The 17,856-nt window shown below is 46.3% G+C and overlaps 1 protein-coding gene across 7 annotated transcripts in view; it reads left to right on the top strand.

Annotated features, from left to right (window-relative positions):
- Window positions 1-9,804: 9,804 nt before the first annotated feature.
- Window positions 9,805-17,856, top strand: part of Cdc14b (cell division cycle 14B) — a 120,871-nt gene continuing 112,819 nt past the window's right edge. For 6 of the 7 annotated variants that reach the window (XM_058585149.1, XM_046462749.1, XM_046462754.1 and 3 more), the window contains exon 1: window positions 9,805-10,000. In XM_058585149.1, the coding sequence (XP_058441132.1) occupies window positions 9,841-10,000 (160 nt within the window). In that variant the 5' untranslated portion in view covers window positions 9,805-9,840. Of the gene's footprint in view, window positions 10,001-16,985; window positions 17,074-17,856 lie in introns of those variants that run through there. The other variant, XM_046462752.1, reaches the window with a different exon arrangement.

The following is a 17,856-nucleotide window of genomic DNA, read 5'->3' as shown; positions in this document are numbered from 1 at the left end:
ATTAGAAAGTACTACAACTGTCGTAGCAGGTGATATACAGTACACATTTACTGGACAGTTTAAAAGCATTACAATTTTATTAGTTCATAGTTTTAGAGATTAAAGAACATGAACTAATATCTACTCAACTCTGGTGGGGACCTCATGGTGGATGGCATTACAGTGGTAGCATCAAGTGTGAGTGGCAAGTGGTTCATGCAGAGGAGAGCTTCAGAGGAGGTGCCAGGCTCCCTTATAATAACCTATCTCTTGGAAAATAATCCAGTTCCAGGACACCTGCTTTCATCCCTTCCAAGGGCCCTTCCAGGGGTGTAGTCCCATGATCTAATCACTTTCGATGAGGCCTCTTAGACCTCACCACACCCACAGAGACAACAAGCCTCCAACATAGGAAACTTTGGGAGACACATTCAAACCATATACAAACCATAGTAGGTGGTATTTTAAAAAGGCTCAATGATTCATATCTTGTTTGAGGCTGAAATTACATCGAGGTATATAACTTGAAAACTCATTGAATTAGTGCCAACTAAGTTAGTCAGCTTTCTGCTGCTGTAATAAAATACTTGAGAAAACTTAAGAAGAGTAAAGGTTTATTTTAGCTCAAGGTTTCTGAGGCTTCAGTTCATAGTTGGCCCATTGCTTTTGGATCAGTGGTGAGGCAACACATCATGGTGGGTATCATGTGGTGGAGTAAAGCTGCTCTCCTCAGGGTAGCTGGGGAGTGAAAGAGAGAAAGAGAGAGCCCTGAATCTCCAATCCCCTTCCAGGGCGGGCCCTCAATGACCTAAAAGTCCCCGTAGGCCCCACCTCTGAGTTTCCACCACCACCTAATAGCACCAACCTGGAGACCAAGCTTTTAACTTGTGGGCCTTGGGGATGCGCAAGATCCAAACTGCAGCACCTGCAGTATTTGTTTTCATTACAATGTTAATTATACCTTGGTGTTTTTGTTTTTGTTTTGGTGTGTGTGTGTGTGTGCGTGTGCGCGCTCATTCCAGGTAGACACAGCAGGAAATTTCTGTTTCTGGAAGCATAATCTTGCTGTGCCCCCAGAGTTTACACCAAAGGTCAATAAATCCTTAGAATGCCTCCTGTTCACTTACAAGAATGAGGAATTGGGAGAATTCACTGCCCAAAAATATGTATTCAAATAGAGACTTTAACTTCAAAGTTTTGTGGGCCTTGGTGAAAATCAAAATACCGTAGATGTGGTCAAGTCTGTGTTGTGCTCAGACTGCAGTACGTCCAATTTGTTTAGTATCATTTGGTCTTTGGGCATCATGAGAAGCCAGAAGAGGGAACTGAAATCATTCTGCATAATAATTTAAAATACTACCCCCTTTGTAAACAAAATAAACTGAGGAGTTTGTATTTAATGAGAAAAAAAAGTTTGTCCTGGGCATGGTGGTGCCCACCTGTAATCCCAGCGATTCAGGGGGCTGAGGCATGAGGATTGCATGTTTGGGGCCCACCTGGGCACCTTAGTGAGACTCTGGCTCAAAATAAAAGCCAGGTGTGTGTGGGGGGGTAGAGATGTACCCTTGAGGTAGCACACTCCTGGGTTCAATCCCCACTAACACACACACACACACACACACACACAATTTGCATTTTTTAAAAAAATGGATATAGACTGCACCCTGTTGTGATGGGAGTAGAATGCAAGACCAATACCCAGGGCTTGGTGTAGATCAGTGGAAAAGCACTGCCGAGTGTGCATCAGGCTCTGGGCTTATCCCCAGCACTGCAAATAACACACAAAATCAGAAGATTCCCTGTCTACCAGCAATGTCCTGTTAGAACCTGTCTTGGGGGAAAAAATGTCTATTTACAATTGTAGCCAGAATTATGCAATGTGTCACAATAAATCTATGATGGTTTACTTACTGAGGGACATAAAGAGGACTTAAGTGGAAAGATATACCTTTGGCTTTAAAGGAACTCAATATTTAAACTGGGGGTGGTGGGGCAGGCCTGTAAGCCCACTGACTCTGGAGGCTGATGCAGGAGGAGTGCAAGTTCAAGGCCAGCCTTAGCAATTTAGTGAGAGCCTGTCTCAAAATAAAAATAAAAGGGGCTGGCATTAGTTCAGTGGTAGACCACCCCTATTCAATACCCAGGTTCCCCACACACAAAGAAATAAATTCAATATTTAAAAATATCCTACTAGGGCTGGCTGTGGCTGTGGCTCAGCGGTAGCGCACTTGCCTGGCATGTGTGAGGCACTGGGTTTGATTCTCAGCACCACATATAAATAAGTAAAATAAAGGTCTATCAACAACTAAAAAATATTTTTTAAAAAGCATTTCATTAAAAAAAATCCTACTAAAGAAATTCAAGATTGTGAATATACTAACTACTCTAGAAAATTTAAGGCTACCCCAAGCAAATCACAGTAAGGATTTTAAAGTACATAAGAACATAGAAAAAAAAAAACCTTAATTATGAGTTTTCAAAAAGACAAATATAGACGCACAATAGGAAAAAGTGACCATTATTTGGATCCAACAATTGTTGACACTTCGCCACAGTTGGACCATAGGTAGATAAAGCCACAGGAGGTGGCCCTCACCTGTAATCCTAGCTAGCTGGTGCCTGAAGCAGGAGAATCATAAGTTCCAGATCAGCCTGGACAATTAAAAAAGCCCCTGTCTCAAAACAAAATTTAAGAAGGGCCGGATGTAGTTCAGTAGTAGGGCACGTGTGAGACCCTGCGAGGTCCTGGGTCCAACCCCTTCAAGTGGCTGGGGGTGTGGTTTAGTAATAACGTGCCCCTAGGTTCAATCCCCAGCACAAAACAAATAAATAAATAAAAAGGGCTGGGGATGTGGCTCGGTGGTAAAGCCCCCCAGTACCAATAAGTAAGTGAATAAATAAATAAGAGTGCTAGGCCCTGATACTTTATGCACGTGTACGGTCCAAGATATTCGGGCTGCTATAATAAAACACTCTACCCAGAGTGGCTTCAACATTTGACTATTTATTTACATTTGCTCTCCAGGCAGCTCTGAGGCTGAGGAACCAGATCAAGGTGGCAGCTGACCAGGTTCCTGGGGGGTTCTCTTCCTGGCTTGGCATGTGCCCTCAGGTAGCAGAGCACACGTGCCTTCTGGCTTCCTCTTCTCCTGAGGGCACTAATCTCACAGGGGCACGGACTCTTACCCTAAGTATCTCCAAGGGCTCCATCTCCAGGGGCTGTCACAGTGAGGGTTAGGCCTTCCACACAGGAACCCAGGGAGGACACAGTCCAGTCCACGCTAACACTAAGGTCATTGACCTATACACTGACATTATCACCATCATGCCCCAAGCATTTGACCACAGTCCCCTGTTGAGAGCCAGTTTAGTCGGAGTGACGCCTGGCATTTTGCTAGAGGGAATGGTTGAAAGGTGACCCTGCTCCCGGAATAGGGCGGCTCCGAGATTAGGGCGGATCCTGCTGGGAATAGGGCAGCTCTTAGGGCAGATCCTGCTGCCTCGGGCGCCTGCTACTTTGGAGTTCCCATGGAGTTCTGGGGGGGGGGTGTTCGGGAGAATTGGCACGCAGAGCCCAGTGGAGGGAGTGTATTCCCGGGAAGTGTGTGTGCAGTGCCGGTGAGAGTTCGGGAATAGAGTTGCTGCTTGAACCTACAAGGCTTTGTGGCGGCTCGGTTATTTTGTGCCCAGACAGACTGCGGCAGTCCCCTAATACCACCAAACACTGGTCCACATCCAAACCTTTCCAGTTGTGTGCCCGGGCCCTGCATGCTCCTGCGTGCTCAGGATGGAACCCAGGGCCTCAGGCATGCTATTTGCTCTAGCAGGGCCGCACCCACAGCCCTGGGCTTGCCCTTCATAGCTGGTCTGTTCAGACATGGGCCAAGGTGCTGGTTTGGATGGTAGGCCCCGCAGGCTCTTTTAATCTACCACAAGGTCTCCCCGCCCACTGGCCTCATTTTCCCCCCCATGATGTTTACTTGTTGAGGAGACTGAGTTTGTAGAAACTTCCACATGCAAGATTCGTCAGATTGTTTCCTTAAAAGTCATGTAAAGTGTTCCTCTACCCTTTATCTTTCCTGTAAACCAAGGCTCAGTTAGACCTGGGGGAAACATGTTTGGTCCGAATACTTCAGAGGTTATCCTGGGTTCATCAGGGCGCATACCTCATTGTGACATATTCCATAAAACTTTTGTGAATCGACCTGAATAGAGTAATATGACAAAGAATAAACAGGTGCTATTCACAGCAGCTGACAGGTGACATCCACAGTGTGAGAAAAGCTCCTGAGAATTTAAAAGAAACAGAAACAATCAAATAGAACACAGACCAAAGGCACTCCCAGAAACAATAAAGCAAACATGTAATGAGAACTTTATATTATGCTCAGCCTCCCTAGAGATCAGGGAAAGGCCATAAAAATAACAGATATAATTTTTTTATTCTAAAACTTAAAATATTGGTCAATGTGTGTGATCCCAAGCAACATGAAGATATGTATGTCTCTCTAGTGATTTTGAGGGTATAACCTTAAATATTATTGCTGTTAATTAAAATTTAAAGTGATTATCTTTTGATCCAACAATTTCATTTCCTGTGGCAGTGTGTATTGTGGTATCTGTGGCAGCATTGTTTATTGTATGATAGTGCTTCCCCCACCTCTGTCCACGTATAACCTAGTGTCCATTCATAGGAAAATTAATTATGGGAAATGCACAAGGTAAAATTATGCAGACATTAGAATGAGTGAAGTTGGACATAGGATGATTTTCAAAATGTAGTATTAACAATGCTGGAAACGCAAAAGATGCCATTTGTGGGAGTAAGCTTTCCACCACTATAACAAACACCTGAGGTAATTAACTTATGATGAGAAAAGTTTTCCTTGAGCTCACAGTCCATGGTTCTGGTCCATGATTCATTGGGCCTGCCGTTGTGGGCCTATACTGGTGGACCAAGGTGGGAGTACCATTCCTCTTATGGCCAAGACACCCCTTCCAGGGAACCCCCAATGGCCTAACTTTCTCCCACGAGGCTCCACCTTAAAGTTCCACCCTCTCCCAAGAGCACCAGAGTCTGAAGGCCAAGCCTTTAACACCAGGGCCTTCAGGGGACATTTCAGATCTAAACTACAGCACCACACGAAGTGAGAAAAGCAGTTCACAGAATAAAATGCACAATATGAACTAGTTTATTTTTTGAAAAGCCGTGTTTTTAGGTGGGTGTGGTGGTCCCTGTGATTCTAGCTACTCAGGAGGCTGAGGCAGGAGGATTACAAATTTAAGACCAGCCTGGGAAACTAAGTGAGACCCTGTCTCAAAATAAAATGAAAAGGGCTGGGGTATACCTCAGTGGTAGAGTTCTTGCCATATGAAGCCCCTGGTTTGAACGCCAGCACTGCGGGGGGGGGGGGGAGTCTTCATTAGGGTCGGTCTGACATCCAAAGAAATCAACCCGACATTCTGACATTTATGCAGGTATAGAGGTCACTTCCTTTCAGAAGGCCAGCTAGGAGCCCTTTGTGTTGGTCTCACCTGTGAAGATGGTGCCTGTCCCACCACACTTTGGAGTCACAAGGATTCCAAATGACACTCACTAGGTAGCTGAGATAACGACCTTGACCTGTCAAATGAGGGTCCCTCAACCTATAAAATGAGAATATCACCTAACAGAGACTTTGCATGAAACTCACAGGCCCCAGCATGTGGTTGAAGCTGAACAAATATTCCGTCCTTCCCTCGCTTTCCAGTGCTCAGAGACTTTCAGCCTCTGGGACAGGAACATGGGGACTTCAGATAAATGCTTGGACGACAGTATCCAATGAAACAAAACCAAATCTTGTGTGCATGTGGTCCTGGGGACTGAATCCCAGCGCATGCCAGGTAGGCACTCTTCCGCTGAGCTCAGCCCCAGCCCCAAAGTCTTCTTAGAAACACTAGTGAAGATGTTCTACTCCCTTTCCCCTGTGCCTGCCTCTGGACCTGTCCACCTTACACAAATTATTTATCTTTACATAACTAAAGTGTAACTCACTGATTCTGAAATTTAGACTATTATTTGAAATCACCTATCAACCACTTTCTACTAATTTTAATGTTTGATTTCAAATTTTCTGAACATGCCTGTAATCCCAGAGGCTTGGGAGGCTGAGGCAGGAGGATTGTGAGTTCAAAGCCAGTGTCAGCAATTTAGTGAGGCACTTAGCAACTCATCAAGACCCTGTCACTAATAAAATACTTAAAATAGGGCTGGGGATGTGGCTAAGTGGTTAAGCATCCCTGGGTTGAACTCCTAGTAACAAAAATAAATAAATAAGGGCTGGGGATGTGGCTCAAGCGGTAGCGCGCTCGCCTGGCATGCGTGTGGCCCGGGTTCGATCCTCAGCACCACATACAAAGATGTTGTGTCCGCCGATAACTAAAAAAAATAAATATTAAAAATTCTCTCTCTCTCTCTCAAAAAATAAATAAATAAATAAATTCTGAATTTGATTTACCTGAAATAAACATAAAGAAGGATGTTCCATAATTGCTCTCAGAGTGAACTTACCTAGAAGAGACGGGAATTTTTGTATTGTTGGTGTAGTGCTGGGATAGGGTTATTTGAAAGAATTCCCCTTCCCCCTCCCCCTAGCCCCCTCCCCCTCTTCCTCCTCCTCTTCCTCTTGCTTTTCAGGGTGCTGGTTGCCCATACTGTTGAGAATCTGAGAAGCACAACCAGATGCCAGTTCTCTAAGCTCAGACAACTCCTGGAAAGAGGACTCCTGGAGAGAGACTGGGAGAGGGCATTAGGGCCTCCTCTGGGCCTGGCATCTGTGTTCCCTGGTGCTCACTGTGAAAGGGCAGCCTTGGACCACATATTGTCCTGGGTGCTTTCAGGCTCTAAAATTCTATTACTAAAGTACAAACTCAAATTTCCTGTGATCAAATTCTCAGCCTAGGGCTGGGGATGTGGCTCAAGTGGTGGCGCGCTCGCCTGGCATGCGTGCGGTCCGGGTTTGATCCTCAGCACCACATACAAACAAAGATGTTGTGTCCGCCGAGAACTAAAAAATAAATATTAAAAAATTCTCTCTCTCTCACTCTCTCTTTAAAAAAAAAAACTCTCAGCCTAGAGGTCAACTTATTGAAGAGGGGAGTTAAATTGTTCCAAGGAAGTCCTCACACACAAAATAGCTAAGAAATAGCACTTTTTCTGACAGAATCTAAACATGACCTAAGAACAAATATAAAGAGGACTTAAAACTTTCATAAATAGCTGGCCTGATGGCCCATGCCTGTAATCCCAGCTGCTTGGGAGGCTGAGGCAGGAGGATTGTAGGTTCAATTCAGCCTCAGCAATTTAGTGAGACCCTGTCTCAAAATAAAAAAATAAAAAGAGCTGCAGATGTGGCTCAGTGGTAAATCGCCCCTGGGTTCAATTCCTGGTACCAAAACAAAACGTTTTTTTAAAAAATATTTTTAAAAATATTTAAAAAGATGGACACAATATCTTTGTTTATCTTTATTTGGTGTCCAGGGCCTCACAGGTGCTAGGCAAGTGCTCTACCACTGAGCCACAATCCTAGCCCCAAATACACCTAGCATTGGACTTTTATTCCTAGAATATACGGCTGCATAATCACAAAATGTAATTGATATATCTTGTTTATCCACTATGACCAGTACTGGGGATGTAACCCAGGGCCTCCTACATGCTGGAGAATGCTTACTACTAAGCTAGACCCCAGCACCTAATATTCCTTGTTTTTTGATGATACTTATTATATGGAAAAAACATAAAATTATATATTTGCAAAATGTGAAAATATTTAAATGATATAACTAACTGAATTAATGACCTTTTCCTTTTATTTAAATCACATGCATTCTGTCTAGCCCAAACATTGTTTGAAAGTGAGAGAAAATGAACTGGCATTAAGGGAACTTGTTAGCACTCGGTGTTAGCTTGACATTTAGGTAAGCCACTCTCAAAAACCAGATCACTGTGGGATGCTGTATTTCCACATCGGGATAACTCCTAGGTATTATCTATTCAAACCAAGACTTATTCTTTGAAAATTCCTGGTTGTCTGGGACACTTGGCCTTTTCTACCACCGAGTCCTAGAACAGTATGAAAGGTCTCCAAAACAGAGGCCTGTGACCCCAAGGTTTCAGCCCACCAGGGCTCACGAACCCAGCGCTCCACAGGCCCCTTAGGCAAACCGCTTAGGCCATTTTAGATCTAAGGCCTTCACTATTTCCTTTGGGGAAACAGGGGAAGAAAGCACCCGAGCATTAAGCTTAACAAACACAAATTAAGCAGTGGTGATCTCTAGTTCCAGGCAGCGGAAACCGTCGCTCAGTCCCCTCCTTCCTTATTTAGCAGGACTTAAGGGAAAATCCACAACAATAGAAGTCAAGTAGCCCCTCCCTGAGGCACTGGGGAAATCTACATTTCTGAGAGGCTTCCCGGGAGGACGCACTGAAAACCTTATTCTCTTCCAAAGCCGGGCAGTAATCGCTGAGCTGCCGGAAAAGCTGTTAAAATGCGGGTGAAAAATAGGAACAGCTTGTGGATGTAGAACTTGGGGCCGCGGATTCTAGGAAGATTGCCTTCCAAAGTCTCGCCCTGTTGGACGCTGTGGCGGACATTCGTTTTAAGGCCCTCCAAAATGAGAACCGCGGTTAAGTTCCAAAGATCAGCCAGTGTTTTAACCCAGAAGGAAAAGAAGGGGATGCGACCCTACAATTTTCAAGAAAAAGTTGAAGAGCTGAGTTTGCAACTTGCTGCAATGCTTCACAGTACAACCGGGCCTGTGGACACCTCAGACGTCCACAGCAACCGTGTAGAAAACCACCGAGTTAAGGCGGTCCCGGGTCCCGGGATGAGGCGCTGGAGGTGCAAACCCTGAGGTCCGTCGTGTTCCCACCCGGTTCCGTCAGCGCCGCGGCCCCGGGGGTCTTTTGAACGCTGGGCGTACGCAGGTCCACAGCTCGCGGCTGGTGGAAGTGGTTAAGTTTTGAGATGGACTCCACCTTAAGGCCACTCAACTGCGGACAGTTGGGGCAGTCCACACTCTTCCCTCCGGCAGCCATGGCAAGAGCCTCCTTCGCTTGGCGCGAATTACAAGGAAAACCAAGAAATATTTCAAACATATACATGTCAAAGACCTGGCGTGAGTCACCAGGGCAGGGCTGCGCAGGGCTTGGGGACTCACAGCAGGAAGCCAGGAGCCGGGATGCGGGCACCCGCAGGACACATGGACAAAAGTTAGTGGGCAGCCCGAGGGGTCGTGGGCACACCTTCTCTCTGATTGGTGAAACCGCTCAGACTTTTCTTTATGGCGTCACCGGGTACCTGCCTGTAGAAAGGCCCCGTCTCCGTGACGTCACGCAGCCCTGGCCAATGAGAGGCCTCGGTTGCGGGCCCCGAGGAGGGTTGTGGGCCCTTTTTTGTGAATGAAGCTGCACGGAGCAGCCCTCCTGGGGTCCCCGGGAGCCGCGGCCCGCTGTGCTCGGGCGCCTCAGCAGCAGCGTCCGCGGTCGCGGTGGGCGCGCGGTGACCCGGGCAGCCCCAGCCGCCGGCGGCAGCGCGGTCGCCTCGGTGCGCCCGCGGGCTGCGGACACCGGGGGGCGGGCGGGGGCCGGCGGCCGAGGCGCTGCGGGAGGGCTGCGGCGCGGGTCCCGCGGCGGCCGCGGGGGAGCGCGCGCTGGTTGCTGGGCGGCCGCCTCTCGCGGGCTCGGCCGGCGCTCCGCGTCCCCGCTGCGCCGCTGCGCGCCCGCCCGCCGAGCGCCCGCTCCAGGCCGGCGGGGGCCTCCGCGGCGCGCGCGCGCACGGGGCCATGGTCGTGGCCCCCTGACGGGCCGCGGCCGCCTCCATGAAGCGGAAGAGCGAGCGGCGGCCGACCTGGGCCGCCGCGCCCCCCTGTTCACGGCGCTGCTCGTCGACCTCGCCGAGCGTGAAGAAGAGCCGGAGCTCCACGTCGCAGGACCTGCACCGCCTGGACCTCCAGGATGACCTGTACCTGGACATCACTGGTGAGCCGGTGCGCGAGCGCGTGGCGAGCCCCCGCGGCTTCCCGGCCCTCCCGCGCCGGCTGCGGGGGCGCCTCCACCGTGCGCTGTCGGAGCCGCGGCCGCCACACCCCCTTCGGGTCCAGTCTCCGGGGAGCGCCCCACCACCCCGAGTTTCGAGCTGCGTGTGCCGCGGGCTGTAACTTTATCCGCTTCGCACCCTCCTCCTCCTGCACGAGGGACCGAGGGTCACCTTTCCAATTTGCGGGCGTCAGCTCGGCGCCTGTACTGTGCAGTGCTGCCCTCGGGCTTTTCCTGACTTCTTGCTGATCCCGCGTCCCGGGCTGCGAGAGCAGTCTGAACTCGCTGACCAGCCCGAGGACTCCTGGCGCCGGGCTGCCTCCGCCAGCAATGGCCGGGAGCTGGGCAGCGTCCCCGCCAGGCACGCAAGCAGAGTCCCTGCCCCGTCCGCGCTCCCTCCCCCAGCGCGCACTCGAGCGCTCCTCACACCTCCCAGGGGTGTCGGCCCGCGCTGCTGGGCCTCCAGGAGGAAGGTGTCACGTTGATGCATTTGAGCCAGTCAGCAGGCTGAATGCCCAGGTTGTCACTCCGGAGAAATCCCAGCCAGCCCCAGCAGGTAGAAGAGCAGCCTTCGTGGAGGTTGCATGTTCTGGTTCTGCAGTTGTGGAGGACTAAATGAAGTCAACCCGGCAGCTCTTAGGTTTGCCAGGACTGACCCCAAGTCTGCCAGGCATTTCGTGCGGTGCCGGTTCTGAAGTGCTGTGGCGGCCGCGCAGCTGTGCCGAGGGAATTCTCAAGGCTTGTTTTCTGCGGCTCGGACAGTGCCAGCCTCGGCTTGCGGGTTTCTATAAACTTTCCCGCCCTTAGCCTTTGATAAACCAGGTGGGTGGGGGTGGTGATAACATGAATTTAGTAAGTATTTAGACGTTCACAGGTATTTAATTGAAAGTATATTCTAGTAGGTGGACAGTCTGGAAACTAAGATCCATTTTAAACAAAGCTGAGAGTTCAGAGGGTCGAGTTTTTCAGCGTTTGGTGGAAATGAGGAAGGAAGAGGAAGGGGGTTCCCCTACTTGTTTTGAACTGGCACCTGCCCGGGTCCTTGATATAAGGGTGCACTGCAGTTCTGAAGCCAGCTCGCCCAGGCTGAGAAACCAGGTCTCCTTGGTGTGCACTCCTGGGGGCCCTGCCAAGAGCGGGTGGAGCCAGGGAGGTTTTTTTGCATTCCTCCGCCTTTTGTTATCTATACCTCTTAAAAGGATCTTCCTTTGATGGCCTTGTTGTTTATTTTTAGGGCAAACTATGCATTTATATGGCACAGAACACTTAATTCTAAAGGTCCTCAGGAGAGTATAGAGAAAAGTTGGCCTCACATCAGGGGGTCGGATGTCCTCTAAAAGCAACTACTGTTGCTAGTTTCTTGTGAATCTTTCCAAAAATAGACCAGACAGGCATACATATGTGTATATTCTGTACCTTACCCACGCAGCAGAGACTACAATGTGTTCTGCACATTGCTCTCTTGCACGGTATTTCTTAGCTGAACAATAGTTTGTATTGGGGCATACAAAGCTGCCTCATTCGATTTTAATTGCTTCTTAGGTCAAAGTGTATATGGTTTTAAAGAATAAAACTATAAAAAGTGTATGAACTTAAATGCATATGTAGATTTAAATGACTTATAACATATTTCCACAGTACCCTGTTGATGAACGTTTTGGTGGTTTTCAATCAGGGTTTTTTTTTTTTTTTTTGTCTTGCTCGCTTTTTATTGTGCTGGGGATCTGACCCCTGCATGTTCTGGGCAAGTTCTCCAACGCTGATTTACATCCCAGCAAAAACATTTTTGACAGCAAAGTCATTGGAGTAAATCTTCCTCCTTCGGAGATAAGATGTGGAGTGGGTAGCTGTTGTGAGGCAGTGGTTGAGGAGTTAACTTCAGAAAATGTCAGCAAGTAGAGTAGTGAGGTGACTTTGTACATTATAAAAAATGAAAACACTGTTAGATTACAAGCCTTGATAATGGAAGGGTCCAGCTCCAATGTAAGATAGCTGTTGAGGAGTAAAGGTCAACTTTTCCTGGAATGTCACCAGGTGTCCTTCAGTGAAGATCTTGGTCTTAGAAAATCAACAGTGTGATATACAAGACAAATTATGGTCACTTTGGGTGCTGAGTTCAGATTGATCTTTTACTTTAATTCACATTCACAATTCTAAAAAGCCAGGCATTATCAAATGAGATAGATAAACCTCATTCCCCTCCCCTGGTCATTTCCCCATTCAGTTTTCTGTGCATATAGAAAATCCTAATGAACCTGTAAGAACAGTTCTTTTTTTTTTTAAATATTTTTTAGGGGCTGGGGATATGACTCAGCGGTAGAGACCGCTCACCTAGGATGTGCGAAACCCTGAGTTCGATCCTCAGCACCACATAAAAATAAATAAAATAAAGGTATTGAGGGAAAAAAATCTTTAAAAAATATTTTTTAGTTGTAGAAGGACACAATGCCTTTATTTATTTATTTATTTATGTGGTGCTGAGGATTGAACCCAGTGCCTCATACGTGCTAGATGAGTGCTCTACCACTGAGCCACAACCTCAGCCCACAGTTCTTTCTCTTTTTTAAAATTTTTTTCTTTAGTTGTAATTGGCCACAATTCCTTTATTTTGTTCATTTGTTTCTATGTGGTGCTGAGGTTTATTCAGTGGTGATAGATGGGATTGAGGTATTGCATGTCGCTATTGCAGATGGCTTCAGTAGCATCCGTGTACCATTCTGCCTACATTTGTCACAGTATTTGTAAGTTTCTAAAATTTAGTGAGCTTTTGGGCTGTTATGAATAATGCTGCTACGAACATTCATTTACAAGGTTTTTTTCGGGGAGGGGATACTGGGGATCGGACTCTGGGGCACTGACCACTGAGCCACATTTCCAGCCCTGTTTTGTAGTTTATTTAGAGACAGGGTCTCACTGAGTTGCTTAATGCCTCCCCGTTGCTGAGGCTGGCTTTGAATTTACTATCCTCCTACCTTAGCCTCCTAAACTACTGGGATTACAGGCGTGGGCCTTCGTGTCTGGCCATGTACAAGTTTCTGCATGGACATGTTTTCAGTTCCTTTGGGTACTTACCGAGGAGTGTAGTTGTTGGGTCATGTGGTAACTCCATATTTTACATTTTTGTTTTGTTTTGGTACTGGTAGTTGAACCCAGAGACATTGAGATACATCCCCATCCCCGCTTATTTATTCATTTATTTATTTTTGGTACTAAGGATTAAACCCAGCCACATCCCGGCCCTTTTTTCTATTTTATTTAGAGACAGTGTCTCACCAAGTTGCTTAGGGCTTCTCTGAATTGCTAAGGCTGGCCTTGGATTTGTGACTACCCTCCCTCACCTTCCCTAGCAGCTGGATTACGGAGTAGCTGATGTCATACCTGTGCAGGGGCTTTGAGGAACTGCCAGACTCTTCCGCAGTAGCAGTGCCACCACGTTCCCACTGGCATGCACCAATTATGCCATCCTTGCCAACACTTGTTATCGGGTGGCAAAGATTGTTTCACAGTGGAGTTTGTTATAAAAAAAAAAAGTGTGGGGGGAGTTTGTTATAAAAAAAAGTTTGTTACCACATATTGAACCCAGCGACACTTAACCAGGGAGCCAGTCACCAGCCCTTTTTGTTTTTTATTTTGAGATAGGGTTCATTAAGTTGCCTAGGGCCTTGCTAAATTCCTGAGGCTGGCCTTGAACTTGGTATCCTTGTAGCTGCTGGGATTACCAGCATACATCACCACACCCCTCACTACTTGACATCTTTATGGCATTGTATTTAATGTGTAAATTGAAGTCCTGTGGATCCCAGAGTATTTCATGAGTTATCTGATCACTATTGTTTGGTATCTCACCAGCCACATTACTATACCAGGAACAGACTATAATAGGGATTTAATTCCCACTTTGACTCGATTATCCTCTCATCTCTCCACTCATTTATTCCTTGCCTTGTGCAGTGACATTTTTTTTTTTTAAAGCTACATCTCTGGGCAGTACACCATGAGAACAACATGATGAAGACAGTGTAAACTGAATGCATTAATACTGTAGGGACATGATGTAAGATTTTAGGATAAGCTGGTATTCATCAAGGAAGCCTGGGGCAAAGGAAGAAGGAGGAGAGTTTTTACTTGGATTTGAAACTTGGTAACTCAAGATGGGAGAAAAACTAAAGGAAAAATGTTGGACTTTGTCAGGTATTTAATTTTCATATGACTTTCTTTCATGTCAAGGACTGAATCTTTTTTTATCCTTTGTTTTATTTATTTATTTATTTGTTGTAGTTGGACACAATACCTTTATTCCATTCACTTGTTTTTATATGGTGCTGAGGATCCAACCCAGGGCCCTGCACATGGTAGGCAGGCGCTCTACCACTGAGCCACAACCCCAGCCCCTTTTTTATCCTTTAAATAGGGTCCTCCATTAAATGACAGCACATGTCCTCTTTTACTCTTTATTAATAAGAGGAAAAATATTTTAAAGACCCTTAATATGACTGCATAATGTTTATTTTGGACATTTGTAGGACTTAATAGTTGGTGTAGACTTTGATTTATTTAACTGTTTTATTTTTAAAATTTGTGTGGAGCCAGTCCTACTTACCTGGGGGAGGCTGAGGCAGGAGGATTTCGAAGTTCCAATTCAGCCTCAGTAATTTAGTGAGACCCTCTCTCAAAAATAAAAGAACTGGGGCTGGGGTTGTAGCTCAGTGGTATAGAGTGCTTGCCTTGCATGTGTGAGTCACTGGGTTCGATCCTCAGCACCACATAAAAATGGATAAATAAAGGTGTTGTGTTCACCTATAACATATGTGTGTGTGTGTGTGTGTGTGTATAATGTGTGTGTGTGTGTGTGTAAATAAAAGGACTGTGGATGTCGTTCAGTTGTGGAAACCCTGGGTTCAATCCCCAGTACCACACATGTGCACACCTTCCCCACCCCTCACAAATTGGATTAATAAAATTGAATTGGTAATAACTATTGGCTAAAAGGTTCTACATAGTTTGTTGTAAATTAATGTTTTAAAGGTTTTCCAGTGTCTGCTTTCATTGAACCTTTAAAGAATTTCTATATTACTTACCAGCAAATAATTTTATTGGAGAAAACTCTAGTCGAGGTCAGGATTTTTATTTTTTCTAGTGCTTACCATCAAACTGAGGGTGTTCTGCGTTCTGCCACTGAGGTACATCCCCAGCCCCTAGGAGGAGGAGGAGGAGGAGGAGGAGGAGGAGGAGGAGGAGGAGGAGGATTTTTTGGTACCAGGGATTGAACCCAGAGGTGCTTAACCCCACTGATCAACATTTCCCAAGTTTTGCAACAGGATCTCATTTGGTTGCTTAGGACCTTGCCAAGTTGCTGAGCCTGGTTTCAAACTTGGATCCTTTTGCCTCAGCCTCCTGAGATTGCTGGGATTACAGGTGTGTGCCACACACTGGGCTAGGATTCTCATTTTAAAGCACTCATTAATAGTGTGTGCTGGATACTCAGCAAATGAAATGAAACAGGTAACGGCAATGTTCTCTTTCTAGGATCTTTAAAATTCATAACAGACATCATCAGGGGTCATTTTTTAATCTAAGAAGTGCTTATTGAATGTGTACTATGTACAATACTCATGCATGTTTGCAGTGATAGAGAAGGAGTGCTGTTACATGGAGTCAAGAAGGAAATCAACTCATTTTTAGTCAAGAGTTTCCTGTTAGGGCTGTGGCTGTGGCTCAATGGTAGAGTGCTCATCCGACGTGGGTGATGCACGGGTTCAATCCTCAGCACCACATCAAAACTACAACTAAAAAAAAAATTACATCTACAACTAAAAAAAAATTTTTTTTTAAAGTTTCACGTTGTAGATTACTGAGTTTCAGGACCCGAAGCTTATCAGTGTTAATTTGTCTTCTTGTGTATGATTTGTCTTTATATTTACTCTTAGTGTAGGTCATGTGAATTTGTTGTCTTGGTTTATATGCTTGCTTAATTCTTCAGCATCTTCACTTCTGATGGTTCATGTCAGTATCCTGCTTTAAATATTATTCTTTGGGTATTCCAGTACCCAGAGAGGCAAAAATTTTAAGTTTCAAATGTTAATCCTTAAAGGGACATGAAGGGTAGTTGGGTGATGGAGGAAAGTAGAATACATTGTATTGCAGAGAGGTTCCAATGCCAGGCAGTCCCCAGTAGGTGCAGATGTAGCTGCTTTGTGCTTTTGATTGGGGACACATTTCCCCCGTCCTCTGGGGTTAGGGAGAGCTGGTCTGAGACCACACAGTGGATTTTTTTTTTTTTTTTTTTTGTGGTGCTGGGGATTGAACCCAGGGCCTTGTGCATGCAAGGCAAGCACTCTGCCAACTGAGCCACATCTCCAACCACACAGTGGATTTTAGGAGGCAAAGAGGACAGGATATTTCTTGGAAAATTCTGAGATTGTCTCTGTATCTGTATTTACAGAAAAGTTTTTTTTTTTCTTTTTTTTTTGAATCCAGGGGTCTTTACCACTGAGTACGTCCCCAACTACCCTTTTTATTTTGAAGTAGGGTCTTGCTAAATTGCCGTAGGGTCACTGGGATTACAGGCATGTGTCACTCTGCCTAGTGGACAGGTGTTTTTGTGTGTGTGGTTTTAAAGATTTCAGAAGATCATCTAGAGGTAATGCAGTCGTTTGCTCTTTCTCCTGAGGATGCCAAGGGCCAGAGAAGTGATTTGGCCAAATTGATGACCTTTTTTTTCCTAATATTTATTTATTTATTTTTACTTCTAGTTGGACACAATACCTTTATTTATTTACTTTTATGTGGTGCTGAGGATTGAACCCAGGGCCTAGGCATGCGTTAGGTGAGTGCTCTACCGCTGAGCCACAACCCCAGCCCCCCCCCCCCAATTGATGACTTCCTTTTTGACAAAGCCAAAACTACCTGGTTTTATTTTTTCCAGCAGATGAAGCTGCTTCACAGAGTTGTAGGTGCTGACCATCTGCTGGTTAGTCCTGTCTCTGCTCCCTGGACAAGCAGACCTCCTATAGCAGGTGATTCTCAAATAGCATTCCTCATATTAAATGTAGAGCCATGAAGAATTGCCTAGTGGATTTGAGCAAACAAAGCCAATACATAATTCAGGTCCTCTGGAGGTCATGCTGTTTTCCAAATGGACCATCATTGCAGCCCAAATTTTCCAGATGCATCATCTATTCAGCAAATGCATAATGAAATATTACTCTCCATGCTAAAAATAGAGGACTGCTGGGGATAGTCTTGCTCTCCTGGGGTTTGCTTTCTGTGTTAATTGAGAACCTAGAATCTGGATTATCGGAGGGAGAACTAGAGAATGGAGGGATCATAATTTGGTTAAAATCTTTGGGTCAGAAAATCATTGATGGAAAAGTGTTTTTTTTTTTTTGGTGGTGCAGAGGATGAAACCCAGGGTCTCATACATGCCAGGCAAGCACTCCACTGGGTCACTGTACCACTGTGCTGCATCCCCAGCCCTTGGTATTGTTCAGTTTTGGGACAGGGTCTTGCTAACTTCCTGAGGCTAGCCTTGAACTTGGACCCTCTTGCCCTGTGGTGGCCCTGCGGGTGGAAGGTGAAGCGGTGGATTCCTCCAGGGGACTACACCAGTGGGGAGGACGGGGAGAAGCTGGCCTGCCCTGGAGCTTGATTGCAGGTGGTCCTTGGAACCTTTGGCGCCTCACAGATGAGCCCTGAGAATCAAGTGAGGGGGAAGCAGCTGCGTTCCTGGCCCGGTGCCGAGGAGTTGGTGGCCAGACTGCAGGGGTGACAGGGTGGCAGAGGTGGCAGGTCTCCCCGGC

The sequence above is a fragment of the Marmota monax genome, unplaced genomic scaffold, assembly GCF_021218885.2.
Source record: "Marmota monax isolate L192 unplaced genomic scaffold, Marmota_monax_Labrador192_F-V1.1 WCK01_AAM20220418_F8-fsc00180, whole genome shotgun sequence".
NCBI classification, from domain to species: domain Eukaryota; kingdom Metazoa; phylum Chordata; class Mammalia; order Rodentia; family Sciuridae; genus Marmota; species Marmota monax.
This window is presented reverse-complemented; position numbering and strand designations above follow the sequence as displayed.